This window comes from Antechinus flavipes, chromosome 1 (assembly GCF_016432865.1).
Source record: "Antechinus flavipes isolate AdamAnt ecotype Samford, QLD, Australia chromosome 1, AdamAnt_v2, whole genome shotgun sequence".
Classification (NCBI taxonomy): domain Eukaryota; kingdom Metazoa; phylum Chordata; class Mammalia; order Dasyuromorphia; family Dasyuridae; genus Antechinus; species Antechinus flavipes.
In genome coordinates this window covers 617,741,403-617,763,794 of record NC_067398.1, presented here as the reverse complement: position 1 = coordinate 617,763,794, position 22,392 = coordinate 617,741,403, and the positions used below count along the sequence as shown (strand labels likewise).

General features: G+C 34.5%; 1 protein-coding gene and 1 pseudogene across 1 annotated transcript in view; one reads left to right on the top strand and one right to left on the bottom strand.

Annotated features, from left to right (window-relative positions):
• NSMCE2 (NSE2 (MMS21) homolog, SMC5-SMC6 complex SUMO ligase) overlaps nt 1-22,392 on the bottom strand; it is a 253,075-nt gene that overhangs the window by 228,490 nt on the left and 2,193 nt on the right. The window contains exon 2 of the mRNA XM_051971083.1: nt 21,109-21,267. Within this exon, the coding sequence (XP_051827043.1) occupies nt 21,109-21,253 (145 nt within the window). The 5' untranslated portion in view covers nt 21,254-21,267. The remainder of the gene's footprint in view (nt 1-21,108; nt 21,268-22,392) is intronic.
• Nucleotides 8,048-13,030, top strand: LOC127544445 (charged multivesicular body protein 1b-2-like; annotated as a pseudogene).

The window sequence follows — 22,392 nt, the reverse complement described above, 5'->3', positions numbered from 1 at the left end:
TTTTCATAAGCATGGCTGTGTTTCACCATAGGTTCAACGTACAACAATACTCTTCCGGCAGATAACTAGCCTCTTCCAATGTTTAAAACTCGAATTTCAATAGAATCTTTTCGCAAATAATGATTTCTTATCTAAACAGATCTTATTCATTCAGAAATTAAAATTGTGGATATGACACTATACCATGGTAGTTACAAAGCCAAAGTATTTTTATATAGCCCATTGACTTTCAGCTTCGAGATGTGTAAGAAAAGGAATGAACTCTGGATGAAACTGCATGTGCTAACATAGGGATACCCATAAGCCATTTCACCCTAAAGGAAAAACAATCAGAGTCCTGGGGATTAGCCTTTATGTAACAGAAATTCTATTCAGCTACAATCCAAATGTAAATGCCTCCAAAGTCTTCCTATGAATTAAAGGAACACAAACACACTTTTTGTAATTTAATCCTCAAAGACCAAAAAGCAAGAATTGCATCAGGCTTATTACTTTCATCCCCTTCCCCAAGCAGCTATAGTTAAGAAACGATATATTTCTACTTATGTTGATATACACATACATATACACACATATCCTCATATATATCTTTCCTATCCCTGCTGACCTTTTGCTTTAATTCCGCTCCTAACTTGCCTTGCTATTACTTAACTTCCCCACACACATGGATCTCTCTCTTCTTCTTTCCTCACCCTTTGCTTTCCATCTTTCCCCCATTTCTCTATGGATTTTGAAGGGTGCTACATCCTTCATGATATATACGTAATGTTGCCTATTTAACCCATTCCCAATGAGACTAAATTTTTAGAACTACAAGTCCTCTTCCTCCTTCTGTCTTCATGTCTATTCTTACTCTACACATCTGTATAACGTATTATTTTTTTTTACCTTAACTCTGCCCCAATCTTTCTTTTAATTGATGTCAATCTTAAACATGTTATATACTGCCTATGCAAAAATAAATAAATAAATAATTTGTCCATGTTAAGTTCCTTGAAATTGACCTTTGATATTGGTTCTTAAATATTAAATTTTCTGTTAAGTTCATGTTTGGTTGATAGGAAGTCCTGAAAATCTGCAAGTTTACTGAATGTCTGTTTTTTTTTCTCATTCAACATGATAGATAATTTTGCTGGATATAATATTTTTGGTCACAGGCCTACTTCTTTTGATTATCAGTAGAAATAATTGCAGCACCTGCAGTCTTTTTTGTGGGTGCTGATAAGTCCTATATAATTCTAATTGTAGCACTAGCATATTTCAATTGTTTTTTTTTTCTTGCTTCTTGCAAACTTTTCTCTTGTGATCTGAGGTTTTCAAAATTTGCCAACACTATTCCTATGTGCTTTCTACAAAACACATCTCCTCGATCTCCTTGAGGTGGTGATTGGTAGATTTTTTTTCGTTTCTATTTTCCCCTCATGTTCTAGTACTCCAGGACAATTTTCTTGGATTATTTCTTATATTATTGTGTCAAGGGTTTTTTTGCTCACAATTTTCAGGCGGTCCAATTATTCTTATATTTTCTCTTCTTGATGTGTCCTCCAATCTGTCATTTTTCTTAACTTTCACATTCTGTTCCATTTTTTTCATTCTTTAGAATCTGTTTTGTTATTTCGTGGTTTTTTCACTGGCTTCCCCTTGCTTGATTCTAATTTTCAAAGTTATTTTCATCTTTGAGACTGTGTATCTTTTTCTAGTTGGTTAACTTTTTCATATTCTTGTTTTTCTTGGATTTCTTTTCCCTCAATGTCTCTCATTTGATTTTTAAATTATTTTTTGAGTTCTTTTATAAATTCTCTCTAGGCAGGGAGCCATTTCAGATTACTCTTTGGTATAGAAGTTTTTTTTTACTTGTGTCCATTCTCTGACGATGAACCCCCATCTTCCCTGTTTTCACAGTAAGTTTCTACAGTGGAGTCCTTTCTTCTTTGCTGGTTCATTTTTTTTTTTTTAATAAGAGGTATTAGGATAAGAACTTTTAACTGTGGGGTGGAGGGGGATTGTGTGTCTAACTTCACTTCAGTTCTCCTCTCTGACCTGGAACCCCAAACCAAGAGCTTCACCCTCTAGCAAGTGCTAGCAGCCAGCAGCAATGTCCTCCCCTGCCCTGCACTCACTAGGAGCTGATTCCTTATTGCCCAGGGCCACATCCCTGCAGCACAGCTGGGCCCAACATTCTTAATCAATCGATGTTCCCTCAGTCTTCTCAAACTTAGACTCCCAACTTCACATGCAATCCAGTAGGCGAAAGTTTCTGTGGTTTCTTCTGAGGCTCCAAACCCAGCTTTCCTCAGGGCTCCTCACTAGGTGATTCTGATCCGAGGTATTTGCATTTCACACAGGTTAATCCCAAACCCCAGGTCTTTCTTCAGATCTTCTCAGATTGTATCAGGAGGACCCCTGTTCTACCCTAAATCTTCTAGATTTTTCATCAGTCTGTATTCTCCCTGAGGCACATAATTGTTCTATTTGTGGAGGTAATTGGGAGAGCTTTAAATTTAGTAACCTATCCTGTCATCTTTCCAGAATCTCCACCCCCATTCCCCCAACAGGGGAAATTTTTAATGCCAAGTAAAAAGTTAGGTGCTTTGAAGTATCTCAGTAAAAACCTGTAATGCAACCAACCAATTCTAGGTCCGCCATCCTGATGAGGAAAGAACAAAATAGATAACTGAAAGTTACAGATTCAACAAATGAATATTTCATTTTAGTGATGAATATATATGAAGTATATATTCATGTTTTCCTCTTTCTGTTAGATTCTAAGATTCCCCAAGGGCAGGAATTCTTCTCGGCATATGTCCAAGAATAGTGATGATAGTGGTAATGATGATGATGATAACTCACACATATATGGTACTTTATCAGTTTATGAAAGTATTTTGTACATAACAGACACTCATCAAATATTGTGCTAATAAACTGAAATAGTAAAACTGAAAGACCTAGTTCTCTTTCTTAAATTACCATTGTTCATTGAACACCTTATTAAAAAGTGGATTTTCCAAATGTTAAGAATGAACTGAAATATAGCACTTCACTTATAAGGAAGCATTCAGTCTTAAATCATTTACTCCATTAAGGGCAAATGGAGAACAGGAAAAAAACAACAACAACAACAATTTTTATACTCTAATTTTTAAAAATAAGATAAAATATTCCTATGAGGCTATCAAAGGAAACTGGCTAAATGTTCGTGAAATATTTTCTCATTATAGAGATGATCATCACTGTTAAACCAGTTATTTAAATTCACATAATACTAATCTAATGTCCTAACATAAGCACTTGATAACTTTTCCCTTGCATCACTCACTTTCATATTTCTTTCAGTCAGTGAAAGCTAAAATATCTTTACTCCAAATATCTGAAAAGTGAAACAAATTCTAAAATTATCCTACAAATCTTAGAACAAGCAATGCAATGTTTATATACTGAAGATTTCCCCTAAAATATAATTGTTTTGTAACTTCAAAAAATCCTATTTTGAATCAATGGGAAAAAAGATTCAAAAATTCATATTTAATCATATGAAAAGGTGATTATATTCAAGAGAAAAACTGTAAATGTTTGAAGAATGTAAAATCTGTAAAATGAGACACCTCAGTCACATAAAGTAAGTTGAGGCATGTCAAATCCTTCAGAAATCACAACAGCATTTTAAAAGGAAATTACTCGGCTTTCACATTAAGTTAACTAAAAGAAAGAGAAAGCACATTTTGCACTACAGTTTTAACATTCCAATACTGCCTGGGAAAATGTCATTTGAACTAAAGACATAAGAGAAAAAGTACACACATGTAACAATAGTAATGCAATATGCTACTTTATAAATATCCAATTTTTAAAAAGACAGAATTAGTGTAACAATAATCAGTATCTATTAACTTAAAAAAAAATAAACACCATTTTATCTATTAAGCCAGATTAAATCTATATATCTATACTGAAATGGTGCATGCATACATTCTTTTTAAAAAATTTTTATTTATTATAGCTTTTTATATAAAAAACATATGCATGGGTAATTTTTCAACATTGATCCTTGCAAAAACTTCCGTTTCAACTTTTTCCCTCCTTCCCCCTACCTCCTCCCCTAGATGGCAGGTAGTCCCAATGTATACATTTTTAATAAATGAGATTCAGTGCCCTAGATAATTGAAAACTCAATAAGTAAAATTATCTATTAATATAGTAGTACTTTACATCTTGGGAGAACAGAATGTACATTCTACAAATAAGCACAAGATATGTGGCTTAGAAAATTGCAATCTGGGAGTGTCTTTAATAGCAGTGTGGCTAAGAGTAATTGACAGGTCTCAAATCCTTTGGTGAGTTAGGGGAAACCCACCCCAAGCATGTGAAGACTTCTCTAGGGAAATGGACAGACGACAGAACAATTTGTTCCAAGTGCCACAAAGGTGGGCTAAAGCAAATATTATGGCATGGCTAAAGCTTGGGCAGACATTAAGGAGGTCATCTGAAGTTGTATTACTATAGAATTTCAATGACTCTGGAAGAGAGAGTGAGGCTGACTACTTTGTGAAACTCTGCCTCACTTAAATGCAATTCCTGTGCAAGGCAAGACATCTACCATGATGTCATTGTTCCTCTTTGGAAGGACAAACAATATCTGATAGGACAGTCATATGTTTATCTTTTTTTTTTTTAATCAGTCAACCCATAGTCTGTCAGTCAAACAATAAAACCTAGGAATATAAAGGAAAAGACAATGCTGACTGACTCTCAAGGAGCCCACATTCTAATGGGAGACAACATGCAAACAATTACATATATTCAAGATAAACTGAAAATGATAAGCAAAAGGAGGGCACTAGCATGTTATCTATAATAATCCAGGCTCTATTATTTTACATTCAAATAGCCTAATAATTTGACATTAATCCTCAATTGCTAATGTGTTATTTAGGCCCATAGTTAAGTAGGAAAGCAAAGCAAAGAGCACTCCTGCCCCCTGGTGGAACTTCTGCTCTATCCAAGGCCAGACAAGATTTCAAGGAGCAAAAAGTCTTAAGACTTCCATCTTGGCCTGCTAACTGACTTTACAGAGTTGTTGGGATGATCAAACTGGAAATTATCCATAGAGCATGTTAATCATTGCAAGTGTTTAATAAATGTTTATTCTTTTCCCCTCCCCTTTTCCTTCCCCTGGTCATGAGCTTGGCCATGTTCCTACTGATACACACAAGTTACCATAACACTACTCTTTTTATCTGGTGGCAATCACTCAAATTTTTAGAATAATGTGCAGAAACAAACTCTGAAAAGCTGGTGTTGTAAACTTATAAAGTGACCAGGAAGACAATGGATTAAAATTCGGGATAAAACTCTGACAATGACTCACTATATGTCTTTAGTTCAAAGAATCAGAATTCTCAAACCAAAAATAACATCAGAGGCTATCCAGTGTTACTCTTCTAAATGAATAAACTAAAACTCAGAGTGTGTAAGTGAGCTGAGCAAGGCTACGTTAGTTAAGTATAAACACAAATGATTTTCTTCTCTAGGCATTAGTTTTCTCATCTATTATATGAAGCTGTTGGAAAAATTAGATCCACAAATGTCACTTTTTCTTTCTAGGGCACACATCTATGCTACATACATGCGCTAAGTCCCTCAGATTGACAATTCTGCCAATCTCCTGGTCAGAATTCCTCTCACTCTATCTAATCTATTCCCAAATGTTATTGATGCAATCTCCACAAGAATCTCATACATCAGATGCCCATCAATTGAGAAATGGCTAAATAAGATATAAATTATGGTTAATGAAATGGAACATTATTGTTCTATAAGAAATGATGAGCAGGAAGACTTCAAAAATGCTTGGAAAGGCTTACATGAACTAATGCTGAGTGAAATGAGCAGAACCAGAATATTGTACAAAGTAACAGCAAGATTATGTGATGATCAACTATGATAGATTTAGCTCTTCTGAGCAATACAATGATTCAAGATAGATCCAGCAGATTTGAGATAGAAAATGCCATCTATATCCAAAGAAGTAACTAAGGATGCATGCTATGTAAGTACTATGAACGCAGCTCAAAGCATAGTATTTTCATCTTTTTGTTTGCTTTTTTTTCCTCCTGCTTTTTCCCTTTTGTTGCTTTTTCTTTTACAGAATGATTAATATGGAAATATGGTTTGAATGATTTGTACATTAGCCTATATAGGATTACTTGCTGTCTTGGGGAAGGGGGTGATAAAAGGAGGAAGAAAAAAATCTGGAGCTCAAAATTTTATAAGAATGAGTGCTGAAAACTATCTTTGCAGGGGAAGCTAATGGCGCAGTAGATAGTAGTAGGAGGACCTGAGTTCAAATCTGGATTCAGACACTTAACATGTCCTAGCTGTGTGACCAGAGAGAGAGAGAGAGAGAGAGAGAGAAAGAGAGAAAAAGAAAGAGAGAGAGAGAGAGAGAGAGAGAGAGAGAGAGAGAGAGAGAGAGAGAGAAGCAAAGAAAACTATCTTTCCCTGTAGTTGGAAAAATAAAATACTACTGAAATTTAAAAAAAAAATTCATCCCTCCTCCCTTTTGCCTTTTTTTGCTCCTCTAATTTATATTACCCTTCACTCCTAAATATAGATTCCATTTGCAGTTTATCTTGGTGTACTTGTGATATTACCATCTATACCAGAGAATTCAAACACACATCAAAAATCGAAACCAGATTAAAATATAACTAGGAAATACTTAACAAAATAAAAATGCAACATAGATAATGCTAATATATGGTTTTCTAAGTCAATATGCAGTTTTCAGGAAGTTCTATTTCAGTTTGACATCATTTATCTATACTTAATTTCTATCACACTGCTTTTTTAGTGTTTCCAGCAGATTTTATTGAATGAATCCTTTCCATAGTCACTAAGGTCTTGAGATTAACTAAATACTAGGTGATTAATCTGTTTCTTTCCTAATCTATTTCACTGCTCCATTATTTTTTAACCAATGCCAAATGATTTTGTATTAAAAATAATTTTATTATGCCATTTTAGTATTATACCAATACCATAATTTTCCTCTCTGATCCCTATTCCTCTCCCTCCCCCCCAAAAAAAATACCATCTAATATTATTTTCAAAGAACCCCCCCCCCCAGCAAAACTGATAAACACATTGAAAAAACATACATTGTTCTATATTTGTGGATGGGGAAGTGTCTTCACATATCTCTTTCCTTGTTTGTTCTCTGTAATTTTGGAACAATCTCTTTTGTTTCATAGTTGTTCTTTCCAATAGCATTATTGAAGCCATGATTTATGTTGTGTTCTTGGTTCAGATCATAGCCCTCTGTATAAATTTATATAATCTTCCCTGCTTTGCTATAGTCATCATATTCATTACACACAGCACATTAATATTCCTTTATAATATATACCACAATTTTCTTGTCGTTTCCCAATAGATGGATATCTATTGTTTTCAATTCTTTGCTTTCTAAAGTACTGGTATAAATATTCTGGGGTTTTAGTGGCTTATTTATCATTAAGAGCCTCCTTGGGGTATAAACTTAGAAAATCTCTTGGACAAAGGAGATGAACATTTAAGATACTTTATATGCATAATTCCAAATTACTTTCCAAAAAGGTGGTACTGATTCACAGCTCCACCAAAAAAGCACTAATGGGCCAATCTTCTCACAACCTTTCCAAAACTGACTATTTCTATTTTGTGCCATCTTTGCCAACTTGCAGCGTGTAAGATAAAACCACAAAGTGTTGAACTTCTCTTGCTATTAGTGAATTAGAGCATTATTTTATATAGTTGTCAATAGCTGGCTATGTATATGTTTTGTTTTGTTTTTTTCTCCTGACTTCAGGGCTGATGCTCTTACCACTACACCACCTAACTACCCCACTGGCAATACTTTTGACAACAGTTGGTTCACAGTCTTTGATCACTTCTCTACTGGGAAATGGATTTGGGTCACATGTGTAGAGATGCCTATAAATATAGATAATTATATCTATATCACTATACATAGATATGTGTATATGTATATATAATTAATCACATATATATATCTTAGATAAAAATACCCTGATCAAAAAAAGTTGATAAAGATTTTTTCCTTTTTTACTTCTTCCTTAGGTGAACCAATTCTCTTTCTGCATTAAATTCTATGTAATCAAAGTTATTTATTTTGTCTTTTGCAATTGTCTCTATACCTTAATTGGTTAAGAATATATCAGGCTTGGGGCAGCTAGGTAGAACAGTGGATAGAGCACCAGCCCTGAAGTCAGGAGGACCTGAGTTCAAATCTGGCCTTAGACACTTAACATGTTCTAGTTGTGTGACCCTGGGCAAGTCACTTAACCTCAATTGCATTTAAAAAAAAAAAAAAAAAAAAGAAAAGAAAAAAACACAAAAATATATCAGCCTACAGCCTGGGACATTCTGGTCCCATAGTTAGCCATCACCACCCTGGGAGAAACGACAGGACTATGTTGAACATGAAAAAATATCTATTTAACCTAAAGTTTGCTGCAAAAGAGCTTAACAGTAATTACCCCACCCCCCAAATGTAATGAAGTAGAAAAAGTTGAAAAGACTAAGATTAAATAGGCCTTCACAAGGCAATTCAGAAGTTGCACAAATACATGCTGAAAACACAATCCTCAAGAAAAACCAAGCAATTAATTTCTTGAGAATGGGTGCTTGGATAGATGCTGTAGCATCTGAAAAAATTCAGACAGTTGTGACAATAAGAGGTATTGTTAAGTCTATGGATGCTATACTGAGGAGCAAGAATCTTGCTTGAGAAGATAGCTGCCTGACCCACACTTAACACCGTACACCAAGATAAGATCAAAACAGGTTCATGACCTAGGAATAAAGAATGCGATTATAAATAAATTGGAAGAGCATAGGTTAGTTTACCTCTCAGACCTGTGGAAGAGGAAGGAATTTATGATCAAAGAACTAGAGATCACTATTGACCACAAAATAGAAAATTTTGATTATATAAAATTGAAAATTTTGTACAACAAAACTAATGCAGACAAGATTAGAAGGGAAGCAATAAACTGGGGAAACATTTTTATAGTTAAAGGTTCTGATAAAGGCCTCATTTCCAAAATATATAGAGAATTGACTTTAATTTATATGAAATCAAGCCATTCTCCAATTGATAAATGGTCAAAGGATATGAACAGACAATTCTCAGATGAAGAAATTGAAACTATTTCTAGCCATATTATTATTATTTATTAATTAATCCAAGTCATTATTAATCAGAGAAAAGCAAATTAAGACAACTCTGAGATACCACTACACACCTGTCAGATTGGCTAGAATGACAGGGAAAGATAATGGGGAATGTTGGAGGGGATGTGGGAAAACAGGGACACTGATACATTGTTGGTGGAATTGTGAACACATCCAGCCATTCTGGAGAGCAATTTGGAACTATGCTCAAAAAGTTATCAAACTGTGCATACCCTTTGATCCAGCAGTGTTTCTACTGGGCTTCTACCCCAAAGAGATACTAAAGAAAGGAAAGGGACCTGTATGTGCCAAAATGTTTGTGGCAGGTCTCTTTGTAGTGGCCAGAAGCTGGAAAATGAATGGATGCCCATCAATTGGAGAATGGTTGGATAAATTGTGGTATATGAATGTTATGGAATATTATTGTTCTGTAAGGAATGACCAGCAGGATGAATACAGAGAGGACTGGCGAGACTTACATGAACTGATGCTGAGTGAAATGAGCAGAACCAGGAGATCATTATATACCTCAACAACGATACTATATGAAGATGTAATCTGATGGGAGTGGATTTCTTTGACAAAGAGACCTAAGTCAGTTTCAATTGATCAATGATGGACAGAAGCAGCTACATCCAAAGAAAGAACACTGGGAAATGAATATAAACTGTTTGCATTTTTGCTTTTCTTCCTGGGTTATTTTTACTTCTCCTGTGCAACAAGAGAACTGTTTGGTTCTGCACACATATATTGTATCTAGGATATACTGTAACCTATTCAACATGTATAGGACTGCTTGCCATCTGGGGGAGGGGGTGGAGGGAGGGAGGGGAAAAGTCAGAACTGAAGTGAGTGCAAGGGATGATGTTGTAAAAAATTACCCAGGCATGGGTTCTGTCAATAAAAAGTTATAATTATGAAAAAAAAAAAGACACTAGAGAGTATAGGAATAAATAGACTTGTCCTTAAACAAAAGAAAGAGAGAGAGAGAGAGAGAGAGAGAGAGAGAGAGAGAGAGAGAGAGCTATCTTCTGTCTTAATGGACAAATTTAAAGACCAGTTTGAAAAGTGAGACTTTCAAACATAAAAAATGGAAGATATCTCAAGCAGTATCACAAAACCAAGTACATATGTGCCTTCAAGAAATGGTAGATGAAATAGATTTTGATCTAAACATGGAGCTCTCACAGGGTCAGACTGGTTATATTGGCACAAGTATTACTTTAACAGAACAGTACAAACAATCACAGAGACTTACCAGCATCCATGATCAAATGTTACACAAAGAACCTGAAGCTGTTATTCATTACATTTATGTCTGAAACCTCCCACGTGTGTATTTGTATGTGTGTAAGCACACACATACACTCACACATAAAACATGGAATGTTCAAATACTCTTGATAGAATAAGATGCTTTGGGCTTGCAGTTCTTTACAAATACAAGTTTGACAGAATTTGCATTCTTACTAGAGTTTTTGATTCCAAAAAACAAAGGCTAAAATGTGAAAGATATCTTTTACAAGTGTCTTAGATTGAAACTAGAATTTAACAAATACAGTTTGAAATATCTTCACTAAACATTGAGACAAAATTCTAGTACCCACAAGATTTTATCTCCTGTTTAGAATCATTAGCTCCTAAACTGAAACATTTAAAATCCTATATTCTTTTTTATTTTTATACAAATAGGTCTTTTCCCTTTTTCTGGATGTCTTTGGGACACAGACCTAGCAGTGTTATTGCTGGATCATAGGGTATGTACAACTTAAAAGTCCTTTGAGCATAGTTTCAAATTGCTCTCTGCAAGAGTTGGATCAGTTCGCAACTCCTCCATCAATAGTACACGAGTGTCCCAGTTTTCCTACATCCCTTCCAACATTGTAACATTTTCCTTTATGTCTTATTAGTCATTCTGATAAGTGTGAGCTGGTAATTCAGAGCTGTTTTAATTTTCATTTCTCTGATCAACAGTGATTTAGAGCATTTTTGAAATAATCCCATTTTTCTAAATCTAGCCTTAACTATAACTCTGGTTTTCTTTTTTAAATAAGTCTTTCCTTTTTCTTTTCAATCAATAAAAATTCTCCTTTTGACCTATTTGTGCCATCCCCCAAATTGAAAATAAAAGAACAAAACCCTATTACAAATATGTAATGGGCTAAGGCTTGAGTTGATGCACTGAGGTCACAAGCACATGAGGCTAAATAGTAATTGGACCATAATTTATTAATATATAAGCTTGGAGAAAGAATGGACCCCGCCCACTCTTTGTGCAAGTCCTGATGTGTTGTATAGGAAATGACGATTTTGGTGGGTGGAGGCAGGGGAGTGGAAAAGGAAGGGGAAAGAGAGACTTTTGGTATTGCTTTGCAACGGTTTGCTCAGGTCAGATCGCTCTCTGTTATCTGGCTTCCTGTCGCAGCTGCCCATATTGCTATAGCAATCTTTCTTGCCCATATCGCTATCGCAATCTTTATTCACCTCTTCACTTCAATAAATATTGAAGATTTTTCCCTTAACCTGAATTCCTGACTCCGGCTGATTTTAAATACGCGGTCATTACACAAATATGTGTAGTCAAGCAAAACAAATTTCCAAATTGGTTATGTTCCCCACCCTCCATCCCCCCCCCAAAAAAAATCTATACTTCATTGTATATCTTCACCACTCTATCAGAAACTGGGTAGTAAAGTTCACCATAAGTCCTCTGGAGTTGTGACTGGTCATTATGGTGATCAGAATTCCTAATTCCTTCAAATTTGTTTGGTTTTAGCTTATTGTTGTTGCTGAATGAATTCATGTTTACCTTTTTATGTTTCATTTAATTATTGTATTTGAACTTCAACGGTTCTTTGCACTCTGGTATTAGCATCACAAATTCCTAGGAGCCCTTTATTTACTTAAAGCTTCTTTATTTGTTTTGCGGCTTTCAAGGGAATTTCCTCTTTGTGAAGAGGGAACCCCAAAACTGAAAATCCTTAAAGGAGAAAACCTCCTTCAACTCTGCCTCAGGGAGGGAACTCCACGAAGTACAGTATCATCTTTGTTATTTGGGTGGGGTGGGGGTTAACTGGCTCAGTCCCGAAACCCACTGAATTAAATTCAAATTCTAGCCTTAGATGAAACCCAGGGAGGAGCCAACCTGTGACTCCCCCCACGAGCCCCCTTCAGCCTGCAGCCAAAGTCCCCTATTATAAGAGTCAAACTAAAATTTGCAGAGGTTCCAAACATGCCAGCTTGCCATGCCAAGAGTCGCTGCCCACTGGAATACTGTTTCCAGTGCCATCCTCTATTCTTACTTATTTCCTTAACTAGACTTTAACCTTACTTCCAATCCCCATAATAAACCTCTTTTATCAATCTAGATTTTTGGGTCTGTAAATTCCTTTACAGAGGACTTTGCGCTGCCACTAGACCTTATTTAACTCCCTGACCACCAGAAACCCTAATTTAATTTAGGTACCCCAAATCTAAACCTCATCATTTGGGGCTTATGCTGAGTTTTGCTGGATGAATTATTCTTAATTTTAATTCTATATCCTTTGTCTTCTGGAATATTTTATTATAAACTCTCTATTCTTTTATAGTAGTAACTGCTAAATCATACACGAGACTGACTATGGTTCCTATTTAGTTGAATTCTTTTTCTCTGGTTGATTGTTATATTTTTTCTTTAACCTTAAGTTTTGCAATAAAAAGTCGAGAATCTCAAGGAAATTAATGAAAAAAAAAATCAAATGAAGGTGGCCTAGCTGTACCTGATCTAAAATTATATTATAAAGCATATATATAAAATAATATATATTATATATATACATATATATACACACATATATATCACATATATTCCAGTCACCAAAACCATTTGGTATTGGCTAAGAAATAGATTAGTTGATCAGTAGAAAAGGTTAAGTTCACAAGACAGAATAGTCAACTATAGCAATCTAGTGTTTGACAACCCCAAAGATCCTAACTTTGGGGATAAGAATTCATTATTTGATAAAAACTGCTGGGATAACTGGAAATTAGTATAGCAGAAATTAGGCATGGACCCACACTTAACACCATATACCAAGATAAGATCAAAATGGATCCATGACCTAGGCATAAAGAACAAGATTATAAATAAATTAGAGGAACATAGGATAGTTTATCTCTCAGACTTGTGGAAGAGAAAGAAATTTGTGACCAAAGATGAACTAGAGACCATTACTGATCACAAAATAGAAAATTTTGATATCAAATTAAAAAGCCTTTGTACAAACAAAATTAATGCAAACAAGATTAGAAGGGAAGCAACAAACTGGGAAAACATCTTCACAGTTAAAGGTTCTGATAAAGGCCTCATTTCCAACATATATAGAGAACTGACTCAAATTTTTAAGAAATCAAGCCATTCTCCAATTGATAAATGGTCAAAGGATATGAACAGACAATTTTCAGAGGATGAAATTGAAACTATTACCACTCATATGAAAGAGTGTTCCAAATCATTATTGATCAGAGAAATGCAAATTAAGACAACTCTGAGATATACTACACACCTGTCAGATTGGCTAAGATGACAGGAAAAAATAATGATGAATGTTGGAGGGGATGCGGGAAAACTGGGACACTGATGCATTGTTGGTGGAGTTGTGAACGAATCCAACCATTCTGGAGAGCAATCTGGAATTATGCCCAAAAAGTTATCAAACTGTGCATACCCTTTGATCCAGTAGTGTTACTTCTGGGCTTATATCCCAAAGAAATACTAAAGAAGGGAAAGGGACCTGTATGTGCCAAAATGTTTGTGGCAGCTCTGTTTGTAGTGGCTAGAAACTGGAAAATGAATGGATGCCCATCAATTGGAGAATGGCTGGGTAAATTGTAGTATGTGAATGTTATGGAATACTATTGTTCTGTAAGAAATGACCAGCAGGATGAATATAGAGAGACTTGGAGAGACTTACATGAACTGATGCTAAGTGAAATGAGCAGAACCAGGAGATCATTATACACTTCAACAATGATACTGTATGAGGATGTATTCTGATGGAAGTCAATTTCTTTGACAAAGAGACCTAACTCAGTTTCAATTGATAAATGATGGACAGAAGCAGCTACATCCAAAGAAAGAACACTGGGAAATGAATGTGAACTATTTGCATTTTTGCTTTTCTTTCCGGGTTATTTTTACCTTCTGAATCCAATTCTCCCTATGCAACAAGAGAAATGTTTGGGTCTGCAAACATATATCTAGGATATACTGCAACATATCTAACATATATAGGACTGCTTGCCTTCTAGGGGAGGGGATGGAGGGAGGGGAAAAATCGGAACAGAAGCGAGTGCAAGGGATAATGTTGTAAAAAAAATTACCCTGGCATGGATTCTGTCAATATAAAGTTATTATAAAATAAAATATATATGTTAAAAAAAAAAAACTTAAGTTTTGAATTTTGACTATGATTTTTGGTGGAAGTTTTTATTTTGGATCTTCTTTCAAATGACTGGTAGATTCTTTCTAATTCCACTTTGCTCTCTGGTTCTAAGAGATACAGATAGTTTTCTTTTCAGTTTTCTTGAAATGATATCTAGGTTCTTTTTTTTAGGGGTATAGGGGCAGTCACAGATTAGGGTTATCCAATGATTCTTAAACTTTTTCTCCTTGCTTTATTTTCTAGGTCAGTTGTTTATACTGTGAATTACTTTATATTTTCTTTTCCTCCCAGTGTTTTGATGTTTAAAAAATATTTGTTAAATGATAAAGTCATTGGTTTCTCTTTACGCCATTCTAATTTTCAAGGAGTTTGTACTTATACAAGGTTTTATCCCTTCTGCAACAAGCTGTTAATTCCCTTTCAAATTCTTTCTTCAATAGTTCTAATTTCTTTTCTAATGCTTTATTTATTTTAAAAATCTCTACCTATTTCTAATTACATCTTTATTTTTTCTTGTTTCATCTCTCCCAAGAATTCTAGCTGAACTTGTACTCAACCTGTGTTTTCTTTGATATTTTTCTTTGATAGCAATATTCTTTGATATTGATAACTGTTGAAAGTAGTTCTCTTATGGTTTTGCATCTTGAGTGTTCCAGCTACCAGAAAACTTTTTTAGGTTTTTATTTTGAGTTTGCACATTTTTCTAACCTACTTCCTAATTTCAGACTTGATATCAGGGTTGGATTTAAACGCTTCTGGAATAAAAGGTATAGACTACTCTTGTGGCTACTTTCTTTAGGGTATTGACTGTTCTTATTCCAGGATCTCAGGGACAACTCAAATTGCGAATCTACAAACAATCAGTGTCCCCAAAGGGGTCTGATCCAGGGCAAAGTTTGAACACTGATCCGAGCTCTGCAAGTTTCCTGACCTGAGTTTGGGTCAGAGAAATAGAGTGCTGCTAAATTTGGCCTATTTCAACCAGCTAAGAACCTCTCATGGTTCAGAATGATATAACTGCATGATCTCCTTTGGGATAGAATTTCTGCCTTTTTTATTTCTGTGCAGACTTCATATGAGTCTAAGAGCTGGAACTGAAACCACACTACTAGTATTTGAGGCTGCTGTGGTTGCTTCTGAACTTGTTTCTCTCTCAGTGTATAACTAATGCTTCCACTGCTCCCTACCCAGGAATACCCCTGAGTTTGGATCCTCCCAGTCTCCCTTAGAATTGGGACCCCTGAGTTTGGATCCTCCCAGTCTCCCTTAGAATTGGGACCCAGGAATGGGGTACAGACAACACTGGCACCTATCCTAATAACACTGGTACCTGATACAGGTCAAAGACTTCCTCTTACTTTAGAACACAGCTTCCCCTCATCAATGGAATACTCTGCAAACATATTCTTCACCAGGCTCTGTTGACAGTGTCTATAGACATCTCTGATGCTCCCTACCAAACCAAACTGGAAAACTGACTTTTCCTTGGATTCAGTCAGGATTTAGTCTAGCATGTTTTCTAAACCTGTTTGGAAAAATGTTAGGGGAAGCTCATTGCACTGCTTCCTGCCATACCATCTTGGGACTGTCTTCCCAGAGTTTTTTTTTTTTTTTAATTTTACTTTTAAAAAAAGGGGGAAAAAAAGAATATTTTATTTTCTTCCCAATTACATGTAAAAGCAAATTTAAACATTTGCTTTTTAAAAATTTGAGTTCCATAAAACTAATGATATCTTAAGTTACCAAATTCTAAGAAGCTGTATGTGATTTTAATTTAAACCAATTTTTCTCTATAATATCCAAAAATTTTCTGAAATAAATGTAACAAATAAGTAAAACAATCTGAACAAAATTTTACAGAGAGAATGGAAATAAGAGGACAACTAACTCTCTCACTCTATAGGCAGCTGAGGTCCTTAAACGGGAAAGGACTACCCCAAGATAATTTAATTAATAGAGAGACAGCACAAGAATCCAGGTGTTCTGACCCCAGAGCAATATTCCCTCCCCTCTATATATCATTATGCTTTTCTATTAGAATGCATATACTGAATAATCAGTTTAGAAAAATGACTTGCTTGTGTCTCTACTAGATCTGTGTCCCAAAGAGATCATAAAAAAGGGGAAAAGATCCACATGTACAAAAATGTTTGCAGCAGCCCTTTTTGTAGTGACAAAGAACTGGAAACTGAGTGGATGCCCATCAGTTAGGGAATGGCTGAATAAGTTATGGTATATGAATGTTATGGAATATAACATTCTATAAAAATATATGATAGAAAAGATCAGCAGGATGATTTTAGAAAGATCTGGAGAGACTTACATGAACTGATGCTAAATGAAGTAAGTAGAACCAAGAGAACATTGCATTCAGCAACAAGAAGATTATGTGAAGATCGATTCTGATGGATGTGGCTCTTTTCAATAATGAGGTAATTCAGACCAATTCCAATAGATTGGGATAGAGAGTCATCTACATACAGAAAGAGGACTGTGGGGACTGATTATGGATCACAACATAGTATTTGCATCTTTCTTGTTGTTGTTTGCTTTTTTCTTTCATTTTTTTTTCCTTTTTGATTTTTCTTGTGCAGCATGATAAATGTGGAAATGTGTAAAAAAAAATTGCACATGTTTAACATATATTGGATTGCTTGCTATCTAGGAGAGGGATAGGGGAGAAGTGGGGAGAAAAATTTGGAACACAGGGTTTTGCAAGGATGAATGTTGAAAACTATCTTTGCATTACTTTGAAAATTAAAAACTATTGTTAAAAAAAATTTTTTTAAAGAAAAAAATATTGAGTTCCACATTCTCTCCCTCCTTCCACTCCTTTCCTTATCTCTGAAAGAAGCAATTTAAAAATATTAGAAAGATAAACAAAATGAAAACAGTATGCTTAAATCAGCATTCAAACTCCAATTCTTTCAATGGAAATGAATCTTTTGGAACTCTTTTATATCATGGTATTGCTAATAATAACTAAGTCATTCACAGTTCATTGTACAACATTGCTATTATTGTATTCAGTATTCTCCTGGTTCTGTTCACTTCACTCAGCATCAATTCATGTAAGTCTTTCCAAGTTCTGAAATCATCTACTTTGTATTCCATTATAATCATATACTACAGCTTGTTTAATCATTCCCCAACTAGCTTGTCCCCATTTTCCAATTCTTTGAAAGACAAGTTCAGAGAGAGGGAAAGTGTTTAACCGTCACGTTAAATAGAAAAACCCTGACATTTTTCTGTATACCCAGAACTGGTTAACTTGGGTATACAGAAATAAAGCTAGTTCATAAAAGTTGTATAATTATCAAAAATATTTTTAATAGATTCTGAGGGTTTTGAGATTTTTTTCATTAAGTTGCCACCACAAAAACAGCTGCTAAAAATATTTCTGTACAAAGAGGTCTTCCTCTTCCTCTTTTTTAAAAAACCTCTTTGGAATACAAACCTAGTAGAGCTATTGCTGGATCAAAGGGTTATATAGTTTTATACTGGATCAAAGGGTATAAGCAGTTTTATATAGCTCTTTGAGTATAATTTCAAATTGCTTTCCAGAATCGTTAGTTCAGTTCACAACTCCACCAACACTGTGTCAATTTTCCCACATCCCTTTCAATATTTATCATTTTTCTTTTTGGTCATATTAGCCAGTTTAATAGATGTGAGATAGTATCTCAGAGATGCTTTAATTTGTATTTTTCTAATCAATAGTAATATAAAGATTTCTTTCATATGACTATAGTTTTGATTTCTTTGAAAACTGCCTATTAATATTTAACCATTTATCAATTGGTTTCAGAGACTGTCAATAAAGTTTAAATCAAATAAGTTCCCAGATCACTGAAATAGGCTTATCTTCACCTCTTAGGTAATTTTTTTAACCTTTATGACAAAAAAGATACTAACAGATTTCATTGTCACATCTCCATCTCAGAATTTCTATAATTCTACAACATTCTGCTATTTGATAAAATCACTTTCAGATTGGCTAAGATGACAGGAAAAAAATAATGATGAATGTTGGAGGGGATGCAGGAAAATCGGGACACTAATGCATTGTTGGTGGAGTTGTGAACGAATCCAACCATTCTGGAGAGGAATCTGGAATTATGCCCAAAAATTTATCAAATTGTGCATACCCTTTGATCCAGCAGTGTTTCTATTGGGCTTATATCCCAAAGAAATACTAAAGAAGGGAAAGGGACCTGTATGTGCCAAAATATTTGTAGCAGCCCTATTTGTAGTGGCTAGAAACTGGAAAATGAATGGATGCCCATCAATTGGAGAATGGCTGGGTAAATTGTGGTATATGAATGTTATGGAATATTATTGTTCTGTAAGAAATGACCAGCAGGATGAATACAGAGAGGACTGGCGAGACTTACATGAACTGATGCTAAATGAAATGAGCAGAACCAGGAGATCATTATACACTTCGACAACGATATTGTATGAGGACATATTTTGATGGAAGTGGATTTCTTTGACAAAGAGACCTAACTGAGTTTCAATTGATAAATGACGGACAAAAGCAGCTACACCCAAAGAAAGAACACTGGGAAACGAATGTGAACTATCTGCATCTCTGTTTTTCTTCCCGGGTTATTTATACCTTTTGAATCCAATTCTCCCTATGCAACAAGAGAACTGTTCGGTTCTGCAAACATATATTGTATCTAGGATATACTGCAACATATCCAACATATAAAGGACTGCTTGCCATCTAGGGGAGGGGGTGGAGGGAGGGAGGGGAAAAAAATCGGAACAGAAGCGAGTGCAAGGGATAATGTTGTAAAAAAAAAAAAAAAAAATTTACCCTGGCATGGATTCTGTCAATATAAAGTAATTATTAAATAAAAATTTAAAAAAAAAAAAGATAAAATCACTTTATAAGCATTCATCTCTCCCTCAATAAAGATAATTATTCTAAGTCATTCCAAGAATTTGAAAGCAAAAACAAACAAACTCCAAAACATTTTTTTGGGATGGATGTCTGACAAAGATGCTGAGATCTTGCATGTTCACCCAGATTTGATACTTGTAGAGTATAGCACTGAAGAAAAAGGTTGGGACTCATCAATAATATGCACCTTTCCACAGTCATTCATTGTTTTATTGTCTTGCTCAATAAAGCGTTTTTTCTTTCAAAATGAAGGTTGATAGCCATTTCTTGCAACAGAAGATCTAGATTTCAATTCTAGTTCTGCCACCTGTATTACTACTTGTGTAAGAATGGGTATTCATTCCTCTAGAGGCTAGTTTGTTCATTTGTGATATGAAGGAGTTTGATTAGATGCTCTCTAATGTCTCTCAACCAACTAAATCTTTGATTCAAAACAACAAATAAGATTGGGATGGATGCAAAAGGAGATTAGAACTCTCTACTTTGGATTTCTTCTCACTCTGATATTAAGTAAGTAGCTGTTATCTGGCAATACTGGGGCCAAATGAAAAAAGATCAGAAATTTCAACCTGGAAGAGACCTTTTAAAAGCAAATTCAATCCACCCTTTTTACAGATGAGAAAACTGAGGGTGAGAGACATTAACCTTAACCATACTGCTAATATTAAGTGAGTCAGCTAGCATCAGAGGATAGAAGGCTAGACTTAAAATTAGGAAGACTTGAGTTCAAATCTTGCCTTAGATACTTACTAGCTGTGTGACCTTGGGCAAGTCACTTAACCTCCATATGCCTCAGTTTCTTCATCTGTAAAATGAGAATAATAATACTATCTGCCTCCCAGGGTTATTGTGAGAATAAAATGAGACAATATTTGGAAATATTATAAAAATCTGTTGACCTAGCTTCCCACTCTGGCTCAACTCATCCTAGCCTTTCTCTTCTTTATATCCTCAGAAGTATCTCCCTCGGTATCTGATCCTATATGGCTTATGCTAAAAATGAAACCTGTATCTTTCTTTGAATTGGAAAGACATGATTTATACCAGAAAGCATAAGTAAATGTATTTTTTGCAAAAAAAGCTGATTAAAAATTGAGTCATTTTGACTAAGATTTTAAACTATGACTTAAAATAAATTAACTTTGATCATAATTAATTATTAAAGCAGTAGGATATCTAAAAACTATAAATATATTATATTATGGTTCAACAAATTACTAAGAGTATGTAGGAACATAGTTGGTTAATAAAATAAAGCAAATGAAAATAAATTTTATTAAACATTCATTGTGCAATATGGACAAGAATTTTCAAAGGCAATTTCTGGGGAAGAGAGAAAATATACTCTATGGAATTTCAGTCTAATAAATCTAAGTACTTCATATTTTCGTATATGTTTCATTCAGCGTCATTTCAGGGAGGAAAAACTCCCACCTTCAAAATCAATTACGACATAAAATAATCAAGCAAGCCAAAATACATATCACACTACAAAATAAAAACAAAAAGAAATTATTTTGAAATGTTACTCACTCTGAGTTACCACAAGATCCAGGGCAGTGTTAGTGACACTTTGCATTCCTGTAACAATATAAGCTTCACAGTTTTTCAGGGAGCCGAGAGCACTGTCCACATTGTTGATGAAAACCCATGGAAAATCATCTGAATTCTCTGGCATCCTGAAATTGTTTCCTATATTATATATATATATCATAAAAAGAAAGTTATAAAAAAATAAAGTACTAAAAGCACAGAAAAAAATAATAAATATCCAAATGAACGCATGTAAAGCCCCAATAATCCTTATATTAAAAATGAATAGATACCAGTCATTCTAAAGAGAGAAACTGAAAGTAATTTTCAGATGATAGTCTAAAACAACATATCAAAATCCAAAGAATATTCAGAAATTTTCTACATTCCAATCCTTCCCCTCACACTAAAGAATTTAAACATATATGTGCTTACTCTAGAGGAGGCACTAATCAATATTTGTTGATCACTTACAACAAAAACGATAAAAAGTACCCTACTGGGGCAGTTAGGTGGTGCAGTGGATAGAGCACCAGCCCTGAATTCAGGAGGATTTGAGTTCAAATGTGGTCTCAGACACTTAACACTTTCTAGCTGTGTGACCCTGGGCAAGTCACTTTAACCCCAATTGCTTCAACAACAACAACAACAAAAAAAGATAAAAGTACCCTATTCTTAAAATCCTTACCTGAAAGAAAAATAGAAAAGCTTAGTTCTAATGAATATGAAACATAATTGTACAAAATTGAATTCTCATAAAATAATACATGAAAAAACAGGATTTTTAATTGATTTTAAATCACTTAATTTTTCAAGGTTTCAAAGCATTTTACTTATTACTACCCTGTAATTCAAGAATTACAAATAGCCATCTCCCTTTTACAGAAAATAAAATTATAACACTTAATGAATTCACTAAGAGTTAAACGGGTTTCAATAACATGACACAAACCATGATGTGAACAGCTTCCATTCATTGGAATTTGTTTTCTTCATGTCTTCAAAATTTTTTTAATTTCTCATTCCAACTGGTTGAGATTTCCCTAAGAAATTTTAGGCCATGAGGACCTACCCAAACCATTGTTGTTACATGTCAAACTATTCCCAGTTTCTTCTTTCCTATCACAAACTAGTCACTTTCTCACAGGATTTTCATCATTTCCATCCAGCTACGCGGTTCTTTTTTACTGATGTGAATGAGAACCAGAATAGAAGTATTTTTTGTTTCTTCACTCTTTGAAAGGATTAAAATGTCACTAAGTGAAAAAATTATTAGTTATTCTA